The sequence below is a fragment of the Entelurus aequoreus genome, linkage group LG18 (assembly GCF_033978785.1).
Source record: "Entelurus aequoreus isolate RoL-2023_Sb linkage group LG18, RoL_Eaeq_v1.1, whole genome shotgun sequence".
Taxonomy (NCBI): domain Eukaryota; kingdom Metazoa; phylum Chordata; class Actinopteri; order Syngnathiformes; family Syngnathidae; genus Entelurus; species Entelurus aequoreus.
In genome coordinates, this window is record NC_084748.1 from 3,958,250 (window position 1) to 3,981,490 (window position 23,241).

General features: G+C 40.7%; 1 protein-coding gene across 1 annotated transcript in view; it reads right to left on the bottom strand.

The window, feature by feature from the left end:
* The window catches only part of n4bp2 (NEDD4 binding protein 2), a 40,989-nt gene that overhangs the window by 3,377 nt on the left and 14,371 nt on the right, over window positions 1–23,241 (bottom strand). The window contains exons 3-14 of the mRNA XM_062026310.1: window positions 22,480–23,227; window positions 22,284–22,408; window positions 17,103–17,191; window positions 16,939–17,015; window positions 16,726–16,866; window positions 10,676–12,999; window positions 9,198–9,283; window positions 9,082–9,127; window positions 3,835–3,944; window positions 3,650–3,774; window positions 3,454–3,580; window positions 347–526 (exon numbers count right to left, since the gene is read on the bottom strand). Coding sequence (XP_061882294.1) covers window positions 347–526; window positions 3,454–3,580; window positions 3,650–3,774; window positions 3,835–3,944; window positions 9,082–9,127; window positions 9,198–9,283; window positions 10,676–12,999; window positions 16,726–16,866; window positions 16,939–17,015; window positions 17,103–17,191; window positions 22,284–22,408; window positions 22,480–23,227 — 4,178 coding nt within the window. The remainder of the gene's footprint in view (window positions 1–346; window positions 527–3,453; window positions 3,581–3,649; window positions 3,775–3,834; window positions 3,945–9,081; window positions 9,128–9,197; window positions 9,284–10,675; window positions 13,000–16,725; window positions 16,867–16,938; window positions 17,016–17,102; window positions 17,192–22,283; window positions 22,409–22,479; window positions 23,228–23,241) is intronic.

Here is a 23,241-nt window from a genome sequence, read left to right on the forward strand (position 1 = left end):
GAAGAAAGTTGTTTTATACACAAAAATAGTTTTTTCACTTGCAGAAAAAAAATAATTTTTTTTTACTTAAGTTTTTTTTTTTATTATTGAAAAAAAATAATTTTTTTTTACTTGCGAATCGTTGGGTGTGGCGGCTAGAAGACGGAACGGCACTTCTACTTCCGGTTTAAAGGACTACACAGAAGATCAACCGCAGCACCTGCAGTGAGCGAACTTGTCCAAAAGATGGCGCCATAGCACAAATAACATTTCAGGATTTTTGCTTGTTTTTGATGAAAACTAAAGAGAAATCCATGAATTAGCCGCAGCGTTTTTCAAAGCGTAAGGACAAAGTAGCGGCCCTTACCTGCTGGGCATAAAAGGAAGCCACCTCTCTGCGTCCTTGCTTGTGAGCCTCAGCAGCCTTGGCAAAACTCTCAAGTTGTCGACTTCTTTGCAGACTGGCCTCGGCCCTGAAGTCCTCATACTGCGGGTCTTCTGTGTCCTGGTAGTTCTGGTACACAGGCAATGCAGAGTCCACCAGCTTCTGGCAAATTGAAAGTGAAACCGGATGTTAGTGGAAATTGCCGACAAAGCAGGACAAAGAAGACTCACTATGAGTCATACTGGAGAGAAAGTTGTATGTGCTGAAGTTGTATGAGACCAGACTACATAGCAGTTCTCTCTAACGTTGTTAGAAACCAGTGTTTCTTAACCATAGGGCCCATTTCTCAGCTGCGCTACTCAGCTGTAATACACTTTTCCACCCCTTGTGGAAGTAATGACACCGTCAAACAAACAGAAGAAGTCTGGAGCTAAAGTCATAGTGAAGTGTAAGCGCAAATATTATGACTTTAGTGGTGAAACTGTATTTTCATTTGCACTTTAATTTTACTCACAGTTTTTATATATACACTACCGTTCAAAAGTTTGGGGTCACATTGAAATGTCCTTATTTTTGAAGGAAAAGCACGGTACTTTTCAATGAAGATAACTTTAAACTAGTCTTAACTTTAAAGAAATACACTCTATATATTGCTAATGTGGTAAATGACTATTCTAGCTGCAAATGTCTGCTTTTTGGTGCAATATCTACATAGGTGTATAGAGGCCCATTTCCAGAAACTATCACTCCAGTGTTCTAAAGGTACAATGTGTTTGCTCATTGGCTCAGAAGGCTAATTGATAATTAGAAAACCCTTGTGCAATCATGTTCACACATCTGAAAACACTTTAGCTCGTTACAGAAGCTACAAAACTGACCTTCCTTTGAGCAGATTGAGTTTCTGGAGCATCACATTTGTGGGGGTCAATTAAACGCTCAAAATGGCCAGAAAAAGAGAACTTTTATCTGGAACTCGACAGTCTATTCTTGTTCTTAGAAATGACGGCTATTCCACAAAATTGTTTGGGTGACCCCAAACTTTTGCACGGTAGTGTATATATATATATTATATATATATATATATTAGGGCTGCAACAACTAACCGATTAAATCGATTAAAATCGATTATTAAAATAGTTGCCGATTAATTTAGTCATCGATTCGTTTGATCTATGCTATGCGCAGAGTATTTTTTGTTTGTTTTTTTAAATAATTGTTTTTGTTTTTGTTTTTTTACTAAACCTTTATTTATAAACTGCAACATTTACCAACAGCTGAGAAACAATAATCAAAATAAGTATGGTGCCAGTATGCTGTTTTTTTTCCAATAAAATACTGGAAAGGATAGAAATGTAGTTTCTCTTTTATCCGATTATTAATCGATTAATCGAAGTAATAATCGACAGATTAATCGATTATCAAATTAATCGTTAGTTGCAGCCCTAATATATATATATATATATATATATATATATATATATATATATATATATATATATATATATATATATATATATATATATATATATATATATATATATATATATATATATATATATATATATATATATATATATATATATATATATATATATATGCGAAACAGGCTTGTAGGGATGATATAGCCCAGGGGTGGCCAACCCGTCAGAGACTAAGAGACATCCTACACATGGGCACACATGAACATCACCCAATCCCTTCTTCGCACACAGACAGACAGACAGACAGACAGACAGACAGACAGACAGACAGACAGACAGAGACAGACAGACAGACAGACAGACAGACAGACAGACAGACAGACAGACAGACAGACAGACAGACAGACAGACAGACAGACAGACAGACAGACAGACAGACAGAGACAGACAGAGAGACAGAAACAGACAGACAGAGACAGAGACAGAGACACAGACAGAGACACAGACAGACAGAGAGACAGAAACAGACAGACAGAGACAGAGACACAGACAGAGACACAGACACAGACAGACAGAGAGACAGAAACAGACAGACAGAGACAGAGACAGAGACACAGACAGAGACACAGACAGACAGAAACAGACAGACAGACAGAGACAGACAGACAGAGACAGACAGACAGACAGACAGAGAGACAGACAGAGAGACAGACAGACCTCTGCTCAGCCAGATTTATTGTAAATGTCCCACACCAACATGACTCCTGCAGTACTAAGACCACAGGCCAGTTATTTTCAAGGGTGATGGGTCTAATGCAGAGAATAATTTTTGCCACACCTAATGTGTGTGTGACACTCACGGGTACTTTAACTTTAGTTACTATTGCAGCGACAAACTTTATCATCAAGTTTAAAATATCATTTTGGTGGGCACTTTAAATAAACATTTTGGGAAATGTTTATTTAAAGTGCCAGAAAAAAACCCGCCCTCACCTACCGTAATTTCCGGACTACAAGCCGCTACTTTTCCCCCTCGTTCTGGTCCCTGCGGCTTATACAAGGGTGCGGCTTATATACGGCCTGTTCTTCTCCGACACCGACGAAGAGGATTTCGGTGGTTTTAGTACGCAGGAGGAAGACGATGACACAATGATTAAAGACTGACTTTTCATATACCGGTAGGCTGGTTATTTTGATAACGTACAGGTGAGCACTTTGTATTACTTTGCACCGTTGTATTATTTGTACTCTGCACGAATGCTGTTCGCCATGTCAAAGATGTGAAAGTTTGATTGAATGATTGAAAGATTTATTGTTAATAAATGGGACGCTTTGCGTTCCCAAACAGTCATCTCTGTCCCGACAATCCCCTCCGTGGTAGCAGGAACCTACGGTACTTACACATCAAAACCCTGCGGCTTATAGTCGGGTGCGGCTTATATATGGAGCAATCTGTATTTTCCCCTAAATTTAGCTGGTGCGGCTTATAGTCAGGTGCGGCTTATAGTCCGGAAATTACGGGTAGTTTTAATTTGATATGGTCACACGTGACGTTGTGAGGATTCAGCCAGGCCCTCTTAGTGACCTCTGGTCTCTGGTCCTGGCCATGCAGTTTCTAACGGCCAGGTGTCCCAATACTTCTGTCCCTTTGTCGGCCTGGGTTTGTACCTTTTCTCTCTCTTTGCTGGCGGTTCTAAGGTGGTCGGATTTCGGCGGTTCTGGTGCGACGACCGTTCTGGCGGGCTCCTGGTCCATTATGGAGTTGATAAAAAGCTCGGTCTGGCTGAGGCAGTGACTGAAGAAATAAACAGGCAGACTTATTAGTCACAGTTCTTCACTCGTTCTGGACAACTTTGCATCTTACTTATGGTCCTGGAATATTTCCAGGAGGAAGTGTCGGTCAATGGTAGGGAAACGGGAGTAAAGCTGCTCCTCTTTCAACACGGACGCTCCGTCACGCCTGCTGAGGTCCGCCCTGCTTTGTCTCGACTGTAACAAATGTGGCGCTCAGAGGGGAGTCAGGCATGAAGCTCAATGCGAGTAGCTAACCTTCTCCATGTTCTTCTGCATGGCCAGTTCCTCCTTTATGATGTTGCGGAGAGAGACGCGAGGCTGGGAGAAAGTCCAGTGGTCCACGTAGGGCTGCTCGGCTTGGCTGTCTGCATCGTAGAAGTAAGAAAAGGTGACGCGGCTTTGCCCAGGTGAGGTTCACCCCATTGCGCTATACCAAGTTACAAAGGTTGTGGGGATGAAGTCACATTATTGAATGAATCCACTGTTGCAGTTTGAACCACATCTACTTTGTCATTATATTGAGGTGAAGGAGTATAATTGAGGATGTTCAGCCAGAATTGTAATACAGTGCATCTTCTATAGCAGGGGTCACCAACGTGGTGCCCGTAAGGACCAGATGAGTAGCCCGCTGGCCTGTTCTAAAAATAGCTCAAATAGCAGCACTTACCAGTGAGCTGCCTCTATTTTTTAAATTGTATTTATTTACTAACAAGCTGGTCTCGCTTTGCCCGACATTTTGAATTCTAAGAGAGACAAAACTCAAATAGAATTTGAAAATCCAAGAAAATATTTTAAAGACTTGGTCTTCACTTGTTTAAATAAATTCATTATTTTTTTTACTTTGCTTCTTATAACTTTCAGAAAGATAATTTTAGAGAAAAAATACAACCTTAAAAATGATTTTAGGATTTTTAAACACATATACCTTTTTACCGTTTAAATTCCTTCCTCTTCTTTCCTGACAATTTCAATCAATGTTCAAGTATTTTTTTTATTTTTTTATTGTAAAGAATAATAAATACATTTTAATTTAATTCTTCATTTTAGCTTCTGTTTTTTCGACGAAGAATATTTGTGAAATATTTCTTCAAACTTATTGTGATTAAAATTCAAAAAAATTATTCTGGCAAATCTAGAAAATCTGTGGAATCAAATTGAAATCTTATTTCAAAGTCTTTTGAATTTCTTTTAAAATTTTTGTTCTGGAAAATCTAGAAGAAATAATGATTTGTCTTTGTTAGAAATATAGCTTGGTCCAATTTGTTATGTATTCTAACAAAATGTAGATTGGATTTTAACCTATTTAAAACATGTCATCAAAATTCTAAAATTAATCTTAATCAGGAAAAATTACTAATGATGTTCCATAAATTCTTTTTTTAATTTTTTCAAAACAGAGTTAAAGGTAAATTGAGCAAATTGGCTATTTCCGGCAATTTATTTAAGTGTGTATCAAACTGGTAGCCCTTCGCATTAATCACTACCCAAGAAGTAGCTCTTGCTTTCAAAAAGGTTGGTGACCCCTGATCTAGCCTATTTCTATTCATTTGTCCATCAGTAAAATATTTTTAAAGACTACTCTAAATGTTTAGCTGATTATTTATATCTGTGTGTGGCATTGCATTAGTGTTTTACAAGCTTCTCATCTTATTCTACAGAATAAGATGGACGGTGTTCAACTTTGAATAATCAAATGGTCAAAATTTTCCAAACTTCCCGGGCTTAACTTCCCGCGGTAAATTTCCCGGAAACTTTCCACCCCTTTGCAGCCCTACTTGTCAGTGAGCAAACTTACGGCAGTCTGTTTCACCAATCCAACGTAGGCAGTAGTGAGCTTTGAAACTATTTCACCAATCAAACAAGCACAGAGTACAGCTATGGGAAGCTGAAATAGGTCAGTATTTTTAAAGTATATGATAATATAGAAACCTACTTGTTTATTAATAAGTTTCAGATGATCCTAACAACCACAAGTGTCATTTAAACATAGTAAAGCATTATCAACAATACCAAAACGCAGTGAAAAGTTGTAGTTATCTGCTAGATCCGGAGCTTGATAGTTACTTAGCATGTATAATTTCCCTCTTCTACTGTATTTACATTTCCACATAGCTAAAACTAGCTGAAATGACCACAGTCGCCCCCTGGTGTACGAGAGGCACACTGCATATGGCCAACAGTGACATTGGACATAAGAGCATGGAAACTAGAACTTCACATCTGGGTGTGAAAATATTTATTTGACAAATCAGACTAATTTAGTCCATAGAAATTTACCGACTGTAAAAAGTGACATGACGTCAGCACAAATCTTTAATGATTACTTTCAAACTGGTAAAACTTTATATAATGTGCTGTCATGTGTGTCAGTAGAAATGTTCACATTTCAGCTACAAGAGTTACACTTTCAACGAGAGAAAACATGTTGCAATAAATTATATATAAATTTTAAATTTTACACGCGCACGCACACACACACACAACTACAAATGTAGCTCAAGAACCATTGAAAAATAGCTGCTAAATAAATCAGTAGCTACTCACAAGTTACTCAATACTTGAGTAGTTTTTTCAAGTAATACTTACTTCCCCTTACTCTAGTACTACTTTTTTACTTTTACTTGAGTCACATTATTCTAAAGTAACGGTAGTTTTTAGGGATGTCCGATAATATCGGCCTGAATGTAATATCGGAAATTATCGGTATCGGTTCTTTTATTATCTGTATCGTTTTTGTTGTTGTTTTTTTTATTAAATCAACATAAAAAACACAAGATACACTTACAATTAGTGCACCAATCCAAAAAACCTCCCTCCCCCCATTTCTTTCTGTTATCAATATTCTGGTTCCTACATTATATATCAATATATATCAATACAGTCTGCAAGGGATACAGTCCGTAAGCACACATGATTGTGCGTGCTGCTGCTCCACTAATAGTACTAACCTTTAACAGTGAATTTTACTCATTTTCATTAATTACTAGTTTCTATGTAACTGTTTTTATATTGTTTTACTTTCTTTTTTATTCAAGAAAATGTTTTTCATTTAGTTATCTTATTTTATTTATTTTTTTAAAAAGTACCTTATCTTCACCATACATGGTTGTCCAAATTAGGCATAATAATGTGTTGATTCCACAACTGCATATATCGGTTGATATCGGTATCGGTAATTGAAGAGTTGGACAATATCGGAATATCGGATATCGGCAAAAAGCCATTATCGGACATCCCTAGTAGTTTTACATGAATACCATTTTTGGGTAATCTACCCACCTCTTCAACAATTTGACTTGCTGGACACGACCGATTTTGAAAAAGTGATAAAAGAAAAAAAACATTCAGAAGGTCATACACAGATCTTTAATGCTCCAATTATAAAAAATATTCTATTAATAATCAATCATTTCAACTTCATAGAAATTCACTCAGCACAGTCAAGCCCAGAATTAACAGCGATAAACGAGGGATGCTGTATATTAAATATAACACTAACTATTTGCTCTGTCAACTATAACACAAAAGCAAAGATCGTGTTTTTCAAATAGCTTAGCATACTGTATACTGATTGAATTGGTTTTAGCATCTTTAATGAACAAAATGTACTAAACCCAAAACCAGTGAAGTAGGGGACGTGGTGTAAAATTGTAAATAAGAAACAAAATAAAGTGATTTGCAAATCCTTTTCGACTTATATTCAATTGAATAGACTGCAAAGACAAGATATTTCATGTTCCAACTGGAAAACTTTGTTAGTTTTTGCAAATATTAGCTCATTTGGAATTTGATACCTGCAACATGTTGCGAAAAAGCTGGCACAAGTGGCAAAAAAGACTGAGAAAGTTGAGGAATGCTCGTCAAACTCTTATTTGGAACATCCCACAGGTGAACAGGCTAATTGGGAACAGGTGGGTGCCATTATTGGGTATAAAAAGCAGCTTCGATGAAATGCTCAGTCATTCTCAAACAAGGACGGAGCGAGGGTCACCACTTTGTCAACAAATGCAGTTTAAGAACAACATTTCTCAAGCAGCTATTGCAAGGAATTGAGGGATTTCACCATCTACGCTCCGTAATATCATCAAAAGGTTCAGAGAATCTGGAGAAATCACTGCACGTAAGCCATGATGTTACACACCTTCCATCCCTCAGGCTGTACTGCATCAAAAAGCGACATCAGTGTGTAAAGGATATCACCACATAGGCTCAGGAACACTTCAGAAAACCACTGTCAGTAACTACGGTTCGTCGCTACATCTGTAAGTGCAAGTTAAAACTCTACTATGCAAAGCAAAAGCCATTTATCAACAACACCCAGAACCGCTGCCGGCTTCGCTGGGCCTGAGCTCATCTAAGATGGACTGATGCAAAGTGGAAAAGTGTTCTGTGGTCTGACGAGTCCACATTTCAAATTGTTTTTGGAAACTGTGGACGTCGTGTCCTTCGGAACCGAGAGGAAAAGAACCATCCGGACTGTTATAGGCGCAAAGTGTAAAAGGCAGCATGTGTGATGGTATGGGGGTGTATTAGTGGCCAAGACATGGGTAACTTACACATCTGTGAAGGCACCATTAATGCTGAAAAGTACATACAGCTTTTGGAGCAACATATGTTGCCATCCAAGCAACGTTATCATGGATGCCCCTGCTTATTTTATCAAGACAATGCCAAGCCACGTGTTACAACAGCGTGGCTTCATAGTAAAAGAGTGCGGGTACTAGACTGGCCTGCCTGTAGTCCAGAACTGTCTCCCATTGAAAATATGTGCTGCATTATGAAGCCTAAAATAGCACAACGGAGACTCCGGACTGTTGAACAACTTAAGCTGTACATCAAGCAAGAATGGGAAAGAATTCCACTTCCAAAATGGGTCTCCTCAGTTCCCAAACCTTTACTGGGTGTTGTTAAAAGGAAAGGCCATGTAACACAGTGGTAAAAATGCCCCTGTGACAACTTTTTTGCAATGTGTTGCTGCCATTAAATTCCAAGTTAATGATTATTTGCCAAAAAATAAAGTTTCTCAGTGTGAACATGAAATATCTTGTCTTTGCAGTCTATTCAATTGAATATAAGTTGAAAAGCATTCGCAAATCATTGTATTCTTTTTATTTACGAATTACACAACGTGCCAACTTCACTGGTTCTGGGTTTTGTACAAAAGTGGCCCACAGCATTCTTGAATTTTTCAGTATGCGGCCTTCGGTGGTAGAGTTTAGACACCCCTGATTCGGAGTAGTCAAGGATTGTATCCCAGTGTAGATTTAGTATACACTGAAAATGACTGAACACAGCAATTATTGTCTAAATAGCTGGCAACACAAACGAGTAGCAAGATAAGGAAGAGTCTTGTCCACAGAAAAACACAATGGTGGTACAGTCATAGTCTGGGGCTGCACAAGTCCTACATGCACTGGAGAGCTGCGGTTCATTGAGGGGAAGCATTTTGTACTGTGACAATGTCTTCTAGATGGGGTCGTCCGTAAGGGTGCGTTGACTTACTGTTTCGAAGCAAGTGGCGGGAAAGAGTTGCTTGTCTTTGCCTTTCCTGCAAAACACCGGGTTCAACGTGAACAGATTCATCAAGCACTGCTCATTTGAAAAATACCGAAGCTCACTTGAATGGTTTCTTTCCACTTCTGGTGAAGCAGTTTAGCAAAGCTCATGTCCATCTGCACAGCATAATCTTCAGAAGAGTCTGTGCCTGAACATTGTGTGGGCATCGGTTAATCAAGTAAGTCATTGACACGCTTTAAAGGCCTACTGAAATGAATTTTTTTTATTTAAACGGGAATAGCAGATCCATTCTATGTGTCATACTTTATCATTTCGCGATATTGCCATATTTTTGCTGAAAGGATTTAGTAGAGAAAATCGACGATAAAGTTCGCAACTTTTGCTCGCTGATAAAAAAAGCCTTGCCTGTACCGGATGTAGCGTGACGTCAGAGGAGGTAATATTCCTCACAATTCCCCGTTGTTTACAATGGAGCGAGAGAGATTTGGAGCGACAAAGCGACGATTACCCCATTAATTTGAGCGAGGATGAAGGATTCGTAGATGAGGAACGTTAGAGTGAAGGACTTGAGAGGCAGTGATGGACGTATCTTTTTTCGCTCTGACCGTAACTTAGGTACAAGCTGGCTCATTGGATTCCACACTCTCTCCTTTTTCTATTGTGGATCACAGATTTGTATTTTAAACCACCTCGGATACTATATCCTCTTGAAAATGAGAGTCGAGAACGCGAAATGGACATTTAAAGTGACTTTTATCTCCACGACAATACATCGGTGACACACTTAGCTACTGAGCTAACGTGATAGCATCGTTCTCAAATGAAGATAGAAACGAAAGAAATAAACCCCTGACTGGAAGGATAGACAGAAGATCAACAATACTATTAAACCATGGACATGTAAATACACGGTTAAAAATTCTCAGCCTGGTAAGGCTTAACAATGCTGTTGCTAACGACGCTAAGGCTAATTTAGCAACTTAGCAACCGGACCTCACAGAACTATGATAAAAACATTAGCGCTCCACCTACGCCAGCCAGCCCTCATCTTCCCATCAACAGCCGTGCTCACCTGCGTTCCAGCGATCGACGGCGCGACGAAGGACTTCATCCGCGGGTTTGCCGGCAAGCATCGGCTAGGCGTCTGCTAAGTACCGTAAGTAGTCCTTCTTGTGTTGCTGTAAGTATTGTACTTAGCCGCTAATACACCGATCCCACCTACAACTTTCTTCTTTGCAGTCTCCATTGTTCATTAAAGAAATTGCAAAAGATTCACCAACACAGATGTCCAGAATACTGTGGAATTTTGTCGAAGAAAACAAGAGGTTTTTGTATCGGGTCCGATGGGGTCCAACCCCTTCCGTGGATTTTGTGACGTCACGCGCATAAATCATATCCAAAGGAGTTTTTCAACTGGAAGTGTGGCAGGAATTTTAAAATGTCACTTTATAAGTTAACCCGGCCGTATTGGCATGTGTTTCAATGTTAAGATTTCATCATTGATATATAAACTATCAGACTGCGTGGTCGCTAGTAGTGGCTTTCAGTAGGCCTTTAAAGCTACAGCTTGCGGAGTTACCTGGTTCTACACCCACAGGGCCAAACAGTTCAGTCAGCTGCAGGGCCAGTTCAGTGGGTATTTTCAGCTCCACACTCTGGATGTTCAGAACACTGCTGCCACCCCTTTCCTCTTTCTTCTGTCTTTCTTCTCTCTCGAGCTCTTCCAGCTCAGCTTGCAACAGCCGGTGGACCTCGTCCATACTAGCAATGTCATCTGCAGTGTCAACACTTGACTTCTCCATTGCTTCTTTGTCTTCATTGTCATTATCTTTGTCCAAAGCAGGTAGGCTCGGATTGTCTCTTACAATGTGTGAAAGCATATCAAGCTGACTTGTGTTTCTGATTGGAGAAAATGCACCTCCTAAACTTGATAAATCAGTGTCTGAGGTCCCACCCAGTGTCTCAAATGCAGATGGTTGAAGCATGAGGCCAGGCGGCTCTACAGAACGCTCGTCCCCTACTTGAGTTTCTATTGCTTTTTCTAAAGGGGGAGTGGGCTCTTCCAGTTTGACGTGAGCAACGTCCTCTTCCAAAACATCCTCATCTCTGAAGAGCTTTTCTCCAGAGTCCAACAGCAAGTTGGTTGTCCACTCCAAGTCCTGCTGACATTTGTCATACAAGTCCTCTAATGTTTCAAAATGGAGTAGTTTAAAATGACGACTGAGAATGCCTAGGCCTTCAAGGCGGCTTTGGCATGCCCCAAATTCTCCATCCTCAACCTGTGTGCTTTTCTCGTGCACCACACGGTACGGTACCATGTTGCGAGTGGACGGGTGAACTGCAACTGCGGCGGAAACTGCAGATGCAAGCTCCGGCACAAAACGCGAAGAGTTGGCACGTAGGACTGTGAATTCACCGGAGTAGCTGCGAGCAGCGACAGCAGTGTCTGGTTGGTGGTCCTGACGGTTAAGACGCCAAAGAAGAGCAAAGTCCTGAGGTTCAGTCTGGGTAGGGCAACCTCCATCTGGATAGAGAGGCGTCGCGGGTCGCGGGTGGACGTCTTCTTTGGGCTTGGCGGACAAGTCCGGTTTAGGGTTGAAGCTGGCGACGCAATCAGGAAGGGTTATGCTACTGGGATTTTCAGGTGTCTTCAGTGAAGGAGCTGGGCAATTTTGAGTGAAGGTGAGGGCAAGCTTGCACAGTTTCCCTGATCTGCGACCCTGACGCTGCCTTTCCCCTTGGGTGTCTCCAGTGAGAACACAGCTGCCTTCAGAAGCTTGGCACGAGTCCCTAGAATGGCTGCTGTCCAGCGGAAATGTCGCCTCAATGCCTCCCTGCTCTCTGCAGTTATTACCTTTGTCCTCATGCTCAGTGTCTTTACTTTCTTTCTTCTCTGTATCCGTAGCCCACAGGCTATTTTCAGTTCTTTCACACCCTGTTGTTTCATTTTTAAGAATGTCCTCACCGTTCTTGTTACAGTCAGCAGTAGTGCGGTCCAACAAACAAGCTGGTGAATCACCTTTACTGCTCTTATCTGTGTTCAGGTTCAACAGGTTCTCCTTACTCTCAGGACTACAACCAATGGCTTCTTCAATCTTGTCAACTGCATCCAACTCCAGTCCATTGTATAAAGAAAGAGGCGACGAACACAAAGAACCTGATTGGCAAGTAACTACACCAGTCTGAATGAGGTCGAGAAGCTTCTGGAACTCTGTGAGGTCAGGTCCAGCCTTCCCTTTGTCCATGTCTTTATTGACTTGTTTTGACAAGTCTTCTTTTTCATCACCGGCTCCATCTCTTCCCTTACTCCTTACCTGCCGCTGGTCTAAGGACACTCTAGACGGCCAGTGCCCGCCAAAATAATGCAACATCTTAGATTTATCCCCATTTTCTCTTCCTACCGCTGATTCTTCTTCTCCCTTCTTCCGTTCTTTTCCCGATGCCAAGACGTCTGACTGGTTAATATCTTTTACCAGATCTGCAGAGTGTCTCTCGAACAAATCCCACTTCTCGCCTGGTCTTTGTACCCTTTGTTTAATGGACTCAGAGAAAGCCACTGAAATTTCATCCCTGGCGTGGTCCGTCACTGATTCCACAATACAGTCAGAGATTGCCTGATCTCCACCTGGATGATTAAGGGCATCCAGCTCAGAATCCAACGCCGCCAAATCCAGATCATCGTCCTTGTCTGAATGTTCAGAGTTTACCACTGAGGTTGCAATTGGCTGGAAGTTCAGCAAATCCGTTGATGTGCGGTTGTCGTCTGCCAACTTGCCCACCTCCCACAAATGACCTATAGATGACACGTCCGGAAGGGATGAATAGTGATGAGGGCGGCAATTCTTCATCGTCATTCCAGGTTCACTGACAAGGTCAGGACATTTTGCATCAGGAGTCACACACCTGAGGGAAGGACAGTCATGAGAAATTGTGCAGTTAGACCCCATGAGCTAAACTTCAAACTGCTTGGAATTTATTGCATAACCAGAAGGAAACATTTGCCAGCAATACAGAATTATATTAGAGCAGGGGTCACCAACCTTTTTGAAACCAAGAGCTACTTCTTGGGTAGTGATTAATGCGAAGGGCTACCAGTTTGATACACACTTAAATAAATTGCCAGAAATAGCCAATTTGCTCAATTTACCTTTAACTCTATGTTATTATTAATAATTAATGATATTTACACTTAATTGAACGGTTTAAAAGAGGAGAAAACACGAAAAAAATGACAATTACATTTTTAAACATAGTTTATCTTCAATTTCGACTCTTTAAAATTCAAAATTCAACCGAAAAAAAGAAGAGGAAAAACTAGCTAATTCGAATCTTTTTGAAAAAATTAAAAAAATTAATTTATGGAACATCATTAGTAATTTTTCCTGATTAAGATTAATTTGAGAATTTTGATGACATGTTTTGAATAGGTTAAAATCCAATCTACACTTTGTTAGAATATATAACAAATTGGACTAAGCTATATTTCCAACAAAGACAAATCATTATTTCTTCTAGATTTTCCAGAACAAAAATTTTAAAAGAAATTCAAAAGACTTTGAAATAAGATTCAAATTTGATTCTACAGATTTTCTAGAATATTTTTTTTGAATTTTAATCATAATAAGTTTGAAGAAATATTTCACAAATATTCTTCATCGAAAAAACAGAAGCTAAAATGAAGAATTAAATTAAAATTTATTTATTATTCTTTACAATAAAAAAAAGAAATTTACTTGAACATTGATTTAAATTGTCAGGAAAGAAGAGGAAGGAATTTAAAAGGTAAAAAAGTATATGTGTTTAAAAATCCTAAAATCATTTTTAAGGTTGTATTTTTTCTCTAAAATTGTCTTTCTAAAAGTTATAAGAAGCAAAGTAAAAAAATTAATGAATTTATTTAAACAAGTGAAGACCACGTCTTTAAAATATTTTCTTGGATTTTCAAATTCTATTTCAGTTTTGTCTCTCTTAGAATTAAAAATGTCGGGCAAAGCGAGACCAGCTTGCTAGTAAATAAATACAATTTAAAAAATAGAGGCAGCTCACTGGTAAGTGCTGCTATTTGAGCTATTTTTAGAACAGGCCAGCGGGCTACTCATCTGGTTCTTACGGGCTACCTGGTGCCCGCGGGCACCACGTTGGTGACCCCTGTATTAGAGGGTAAGCCAACCCCCGAGTGTCAAGGTAATGTTATTGTCTTTACAGCGGCAGACTAACTTTGATATTCCTTACATAGAGGAAACAGGTCTGTACCTTGTGTGGTATGGCATGACATGCTCTTTATTGTCATTGCACATTCCATTTTTACCACAAACCCGTTTATAATTAGACAAACGTTGTACAGGAACAGAACAGGAACGGTGATGGGTTGCCACTTACGGCGCTCGTGAAAGGTCGACGCTGGGGGCGGATGAGTAAAAAAAAAAAATTTGATTTTAGACTGCGCTCCTATTGATGGGGGCCCAGTCCACAGTGAGAAAAAATTTCCATAGCAAAGCACATACACATATTACGACACAGGTGTCAAAATTAAGGCCCGGGGGCTAGATCTGGCCCGTGACCTTCTTTTATCTGGCAATGATGTGTGTCAATAAAGTACTTCATATTTTCTCACTAAATGTAATTAGTATCCAATATTGCAACAAATATTACAGTATATTATCATACTTTTTAAACATGGGACCAGATGAGTAGCCCGCTGGCCTGTTCTAAAAATAGCTCAAATAGCAGCACTTACCAGTGAGCTGCCTCTATTTTTTAAATTTTATTTATCTACTAGCAAGCTGGTCTCGCTTTGCCCGTCATTTTTAATTCTAAGAGAGACAAAACTCAAATAGAATTTGAAAATCCAAGAAAATATTTTAAAGACTTGGTCTTCACTTGTTTAAATAAATTCATAATTTTTTTTACTTTGCTTCTTATAACTTTCAGAAAGACAATTTTTGAGAAAAAATACAACCTTAAAAATGATTTTAGGATTTTTAAACACATATACCTTTTTACCCTTAAATTCCTTCCTCTTCTTTCTTGACAATTTAAATCAATGTTCAAGTAAAAAAAAATTTTTTTTATTGTAAAGAATAATAAATACATTTTAATTTAATTCTTCATTTTGGCTTCTGTTTTTTCGACGAAGAATATTTGTGAAATATTTCTTCAAACTTATGATTAAAATTCAAAAAAATTATTCTAGAAAATCTGTAGAATCAAATTTGAATCTTATTTCACAGTCTTTTGAATTTCTTTTAACATTTTTGTTCTGGAAAATCTAGAAGAAATAATGATTTGTCTTTGTTAGAAATATAGCTTGGTCCAATTTGTTATACATTCTAACAAAGTGTAGATTGGATTTTAACCTATTCAAAACATGTCATCAAAATTATAAAATTAATCTTAATCAGGAAAAATTACTAATGATGTTTCAAAAAGATTCGAATTAGCTAGTTTTTCTCTTCTTTTTTTCGGTTGAATTTTGAATTTTAAAGAGTCGAAATTGAAGATAAACTATGTTTAAAAATTTAATTGTCTTTTTTTTTGTGTGTTTTCTCCTCTTTTAAACCGTTCAATTAAGTGTAAATATCATTAATTATTAATAATAACATAGAGTTAAAGGTAAATTGAGCAAATTGGCTATTTCTGGCAATTTATTTAAGTGTGTGTCAAACTGGTAGCCCTTCGCATTAATCAGTACCCAAGAAGTAGCTCTTGGTTTCAAAAAGGTTGGTGACCCCTGATCTAATGGATTTAAGGTGCGCTTTATAATCCGGTGCGCCTTATATATGAACAAAGTTTTGAAATATGCCATTCATTGAAGGTGCGCCTTATAATCCGGTGCGCCTTATATATGAACAAAGTTTTGAAATATGTTATTCATTGAAGGTGCGCCTTATAATCCGGTGCGCCTTATAATCCGGTGCGCCTTATATATGAACAAAGTTTTGAAATATGCCATTCATTGAAGGTGCGCCTTATAATCCGGTGCGCCTTGTAGTGCGGAAAATACGGTACTGTTTTTCCATGAACAATATAATGTTGTAAAACCAATGTCAATTTAACACAAAAATTCTGGCAAAAAACTGCCAGTTTTTTCTGTAAAACCCCCCCAAAAAACAGTGGTACTGTTTTTCTATTTACCATTTTTTTTTTTTTTTAAAACACTATTTCACAGTAAAGTTTTGTAAATGTAACATTTTTACTGTAAAATCGACCGTCTGCTTAAAACAATTTATATAATTAATCATGAAATCCAGAGGCAAATTCATACATTATTCACTGTTACAAGCGGCCCTCTGATGGCAGCCACAAACTGCCATGTGGCCCTCAATGAAAACCACTTGGACATCCCTGCTCTAAGGGGAATGACATAAAGTGCAAACAGGACGGGCCCAAGAATTGATCCTTGGGGGACTCCACAGTCAAGGGGGGGAGGGCAAAGGATGAAGTTGAGTCCCCCAATTTTACACAGAAATTTGAGAAACCTGAACCACTTCAGAGCAGTCCCCCTGAAACCTACATAGTCTTCCAAACCAGATAAAAGAATCGTGTGGTCAACTGTGTCAGGTCTAAAAGCAATAAAATGGCTGGTCTTATAAAAAACTTTACAGAAAATGTGTCATGATCAGCACTTACTGTACATTTCTGTTCCTCAACTGGAGGCGCTGTTTCCACTCCGGCATCAATGAACACATGATGGACTGGACCGACACGAAGCGTTCATATCCATCCAGCATGCGTCGAATGGTTTCCACGGGCACGTTGTTTTTGCATCGTCTGCAATCACACGCAAAATAGACAGGACTCACTGAAATGTAGTGTTATTATAATCCCTCTGATTTGGCTCACCTCTGGAGCTCTCTGGGCTTGTGCCTCCACCAAGTGTCCGGCTCCCGAAACAGAACTTTAAAATGATGTTTCAGTGCCTAACGTGGGAAAGCAGGCCATTTTCAAGCAGCAAGAGTGCATTTAAAAGCAGACATTAAAACAGATGCCATTTGAGGCTGACTGACCTGGGCCACGTAGGGTTTCATCTCCCAGCCCTGCATGTTTGTGTTATCAATGATGATGGGATTGGCACCCCTCTCAAAAGCTTCTTTGGCTATTGGGTGAAGGGGAAATAACAGATGGAATAAATCAAGTGGGACCAAGGAAGCAAGGTGGTTTAACATGGCACACACACACCGGTACTGGTATAGTATTGCGGTACTAATGAAGCAAAAACGGTACTATACTCTGTTTGGAAAGTACCGGTTCGCGGGCATGGCGGCGCGTCTCCACGTCATGACATAGCTGGTTTTACGCTACATCTCCCTGATACCGAAATACATGTCAAACTACTTCCAGAACGTAAATGACCGCCATAACCACAACACCAGGGGGAGCTCCACAAACCACGTCAAACCCAGATTCTGATCTGACAAAGGTCTTAAAGGCCTACTGAAAGCCACTACTAGCGACCACGCAGTCTGATAGTTTATATATCAATGATGAAATCTTAACATTGCAACACATGCCAATACGACCGGGTTAACTTATAAAGTGCAATTTTAAATTTCCCGCCACACTTCTGGTTGAAAAAGCCTTCGGAGGATGACGTATGCGCGTGACGTAGCCCGGGGAACAGAGGTATGCCTTCCCCATTGAATACAATACAAAAAAGCTCTGTTTTCATTTCATAATTCCACAGTATTTTGGACATCTGTGTTGGTGAATCTTTTGCAATTTGTTTAATGAACAATGGAGGCTGCAAAGAAGAAAGTTGTAGGTGGGATCGGTCACGGTGTATAGCGGCTGGCTGTAGCAACACAAGAAGGATTACTCACTTGGATAGCAGACGCGCTAGCTGATGCTAACCGGCCACCGCACGGATGATCGGGTGAAGTCCTTTGTCGCGCCGTCGATTGCTGGAACGCAGGTGAGCACGGGTGTTGATAAGCTGGGCAGATGAGGGCTGGCTGGCTGGCGTAGGTGGAGCGCTAATGTTTTTATCATAACTCTGTGAGGTCCGGTTGCTAAGTTGCTAAGTCAGCCTTGGCGTCGTTAGCAACAGCATTGTTAAGCTTTGCCAGGCTGGAAAGCATTAACCGTGTAGTTACATGTACATGGTTTAATCGTATTGTTGATCTTCTGTCTATCCTTCCAGTCAGGGATTTATTTATTTTGTTTCTATCTGCATTTGAGACAGATGCTATCACGTTAGCTCATGCTAATTAGCATGAGCTTCGTCGATGTATTGTCGTGGAGATAAAAGGCACTGAATGTCCATTTCGCGTTCTCGACTCTCATTTTCAAGAGGATATAGTATCCCAGGTGGTTTAAAATACAAATCCGTGACCCACAATAGAAAAAGGAGAGAGTGTGGAATCCAATGAGCCAGCTTGTACCTAAGTTACGGTCAGAGCGGAAAAAAATATGTCTTTTACTGCATTCTAGTCCTTCACTCTAACGTTCCTCGTCCACGAATCTTTCATCTTCGCTCAAATTAATGGGGTAATGGTCCGAATAGCCCTAGCTGCGTTGAAAACAATAGGAAAATATGAGGGAGTGAACAACTGACAACGTCACACTACTTCCGGTAGGGGCAAGGTTTTTTTTTATCAGAGACCAAAAGTTGCGAACTTTATCGACGTTGTTCTATTCTTTCAGCAAAAATATGGCAATATCGCAAAATGATCAAGTATGACACATAGAATGGATCTGCTATCCCCGTTTAAATAAAACAAATTCATTTCAGTAGGCCTTTAACTCATTCTCCTTCTATCCCACATCAATGTGGAATGCACTCCCAACGGGTGTAAAAGAAAGTGCATCTCTATCCTCCTTCAAAGGCGCACTAAAAGAACACCTCCAGGCAGCTACAACCGTAGCCTAACCCGCTCCCCCCCACCCCATCCCACCTCCCCGGATTGTAAATAATCAAATGTATATATTTGTTCTTATGCTTTCTGAGCTCACTATGTTCACTGCTCGCTGTGCTTATCCTATCAAGTGAGACTGTTAGAATACTTATATATAAGTTATCACATAACTTGTTATCTTCCACCGCAAGTTAGGAGTTGCCTGGCCGCAGCTGTTTCTGTTTCTCAGCCTGCTAACAGCCAAGGACGGACCTCAAGTACCTCAACGGAGATAAGGCAACACCGGGCAGACAAAGCAGAGACAGGGCGAAATCACGAGGCTCAGCACATTTCCATTCTGAATAATCACGTATTGTGTCTACTGAGCTGCTTGCATAATATGTGACCCCCCTCCCTTTAGAAGCAGCCTCAGCGATGTAACTAGGGAACTCCTGAATAAAATGGGGGGCGCGGGGGTTGTTCCTCAGAACGTGGGGGGAGATTGTAACTGAGTGTGCAGCTCCATGCGTTCTCCTCATGAGCAAAATTGATCTCTGTCTCTGCCTGATTCCTTGCTTCTTGTTCTGTTTAATAGATAGTTTGGTGCTTAAACCTGACAGAGACTTACACTGTTACAATGTCCATTTCTCAGATGATAAACTCGTATGATGACAGAAATATGCTGATAGCAACCTAACCCCCCAACCCCGGATTGTAAATAATTCAAGGTACAAACCCCGTTTCCACACGAGTTGGGAAATTGTGTTAGATGTAAATATAAACGGAATACAATGATTTGCAAATCCTTTTCAACCCATATTCAATTGAATGCACTACAGGGACAACATATTTGATGTTCAAACTCATAAACTTTATTTTTTTTTTGCAAATAATAATTAACTTAGAATTTCATGGCTGCAACACGTGCCAAAGTAGTTGGGAAAGGGCATGTTCACCACTGTGTTACATCACCTTTTCTTTTAACAACACTCAATAAACGATTGGGAACTGAGGAAAGTAATTGTTGAAGCTTTGAAAGTGGAATTCTTTTCCATTCTTGTTTTATGTAGAGCTTCAGTCGTTCAACAGTCCGGGGTCTCCACTGTCGTATTTTACGCTTCATAATGCGCCACACATTTTCCATGGGAGACAGGTCTGGACTGCAGGCGGGCCAGGAAAGTACCCGCACTCTTTTACTATGAAGCCACGCTGTTGTAACACGTGCTGAATGTGGCTTGGCATTGTCTTGCTGAAATAAGCAGGGGCGTCCATGAAAAAGACGGCGCTTAGATGGCAGCATATGTTGTTCCAAAGCCTGTATGTACATTTCAGCATTAATGGTGCCTTCACAGATGTGTAAGTTACCCATGTCTTGGGCACTAATACACCCCCATACCATCACACATGCTGGCTTTTGAACTTTGCGTCGATAACAGTCAGGATGGTTTGCTTCCCCTTTGGTCCGGATGACACAATGTCGAATATTTCCAAAAACAATTTGAAATGTGGACTCGTCAGACCACAGAACACTTTTCCACTTTGCATGAGTCCATCTTAGATGATCTCGGGCCCAGAGAAGCCGGCGGCGTTTCTGGGTGTTGTTGATAAATGGCTTTCGCTTTGCATAGTAGAGCTTTAACTTGCACTTACAGATGTAGCGACCAACTGTAGGTACTGACAGTGGTTTTCTGAAGTGTTCCTGAGCCCATGTGGTGATATCCTTTAGAGATTGATGTCGGTTTTTGATACAGTGGCGTCTGAGGGATCGAAGGTCACGGTCATTCAATGTTGGTTTCCGGCCATGCCGCTTACGTGCAGTGATTACTCCAGATTCTCTGAACCTTTTGGACCGTAGATGTTGGAATCCCTAAATTTCTTGCAATTGCACTTTGAGAAACGTTGTTCTTAAACTGTTTGACTATTTGCTCACGCAGTTGTGGACAAAGTGGTGTACCTCGCCCCATCCTTTCTTGTGAAAGACTGAGCATTTTTTTGGGAAGCTGTTTTTATACCCAATCATGGCACCCACCTGTTCCCAATTAGCCTGCACACCTGTGGGATGTTCCAAATAAGTCTTTGATGAGCATTCCTCAACTTTATCAGTATTTATTGCCACCTTTCCCAACTTCTTTGTCACGTGTTGCTGCCATTAAATTCTAAAGTTAATGATTTGCACAAAAAAAAAAAGTTTATCAGTTTGAACATCAAATATGTTGTCTTTGTAGCATATTCAACTGAATATGGGTTGAAAATGATTTGCAAATCATTGTATTCCGTTTATGTTTACATCTAACACAATTTCCCAACTCATATGGAAACGGGGTTTGTATATACTCTGATGATTAACTTGTGTGATGACTGTATTATGCTGATAGTATATATTTGTACCATGAATCGATTAACGTGGACCCCGACTTAAACAAGTTGAAAAACTTATTCGGGTGTTACCATTTAGTGGTCAATTGTACGGAATATGTACCGTACTGTGCAAAATACCATACTTGCCAACCTTGAGACCTCCAATATCGGGAGGTGGGGGGTAGGGGGCGAGGGGTGGGGGGCTTGGTCGGGGGTGGGGGGTGGGTGGTTGGGGGCGGGGGCATGGTTATTTACAGCTAGAATTCACCAATCCGAGTATTTCATATATATATATATATGAAATACTTGACTTTCAGTGAATTCTACCTATATATATATATTTATTTTATTTACATAGAAAAAATTAATAAATACTTGAATTTCAGTGTTCCAGTGGCTATCCATTAGATGGCAGTATTGTCCTGTTTAACTTCTCCGTTCATGATGAGTATATCATTTCGGCAAGCTGTTTATATTGTGGGAAAGCGGACGTGAGAACAGGCTGTCCCCACTCAGTCTCAGGTCCGCATTGAGCTGGAGGGGGCGTGGCCTCCAGCTTTGGCTGGGAGAAAATCTCTGCCGGGAGGTTGTCGGGAGAGGCGCTGAATACCGGGATTCTCCCGTTAAAAACGGGAGGGTTGGCAAGTATGAATATACTAATAAAAGTTTCACTCAATTAAAAAAAAAAAAAGACCTCAAACTAGCAGCAAACTTGTAGCTAATAAACTTCTAAATAATTAAAATGAAGTTGTTAGCATCCTGCGGGCCAGACTCCTTCTTAAACTCCTGACGTCTCGCGGGCCGCACTTGGCCGCCCCAGATTTGGATGCTCTCTGAACTGACGTTGCGCAAGATTTGCTGGCATCCAGTTTCAAAACTTAAATTTTGTCCATTTTTTGAGTACCACGCTCAATCTCTGGCAGTTCTACTGTACTTTTCAATTGTGACACCCGCATATTTTCCATGAATCAAAAACCAACTCTGGTCTGCTTTTACCTCGCTGGTAGTTCCACTCGTGAGCTTCCCCGAGAGCAGTAGAATCAAACTGATAACGTCCTTCGCGGGTGAAGTAGTCGTCGGTGCTCAGTACGACGCCACCAATGTTATGTTCTAGAAATGCCCTGGAGAGATGGGTGACCATGTCCTCAGTTTAGGATACAGTGGTTATCAGGTGATATTGTTCATTCCTTACCGAGCTAAAGTGGTTTTCCCAGATCCCGGTGCTCCGCGTAGCAACACGAGCACCCTGCCTTCCAGACGTAGCCTGCTCAAGTGAGCGGGAGGCTGTGCAGCGGCAGCGGCAGAGGCAGCGGCCATGGTCCAGGATGTGGGAATAGCAGCAGAAGGTCGAAGAGGTGCTTGACCTCTCCAAGCGTAGGGATGTCCAACTTGCCGGGGCCAGTTGGGAGGCGCCGCAGGGGTGATGAAGCACGGCCGCTGGGTTCCATAAAGGCGGGGAGAGAAAAACGGCGGGTGAAGGTTCCACGGTGGCGCAGGCATCGGCGCTCCTCTGACTGAATTGTCCGAATTGACCTGTGATTCGTTTTTTTTATACATCTGGAACGCAGAGGGACGTCCTGCAGCTGCCAGACGCAGAGAAGCTTGTGATCTGTCTGTAGGTTCTTTCGGTTTCAGAAGCGGAAAATCCACAATGGACTTTTGGGCCTTGGTGCCGAGCAGTTCAATTGGAGAGGAGGCTCCAGACGGCACCAAGCCCCGCCCACACTGAGGCAGCTCAGGGAAGACCTGTTGGGATGGAGGTAGGGAACTTGCCACGCCGGCTTCCTGTTGTGCCGTCAGGTTCTGGAGCTCCTGTTCAATTTGAAAGTCCACCTCTTCTGTCAGGATGCTGGTGGACAACGGAGAGGTGACGTGGTCCGAGGCGGAGTCCAGCACGGGTTGAGAAACGGGGCTAGGACTCAGCAGGGCTGCGGCCGTGCGCTCGAATCCGGAG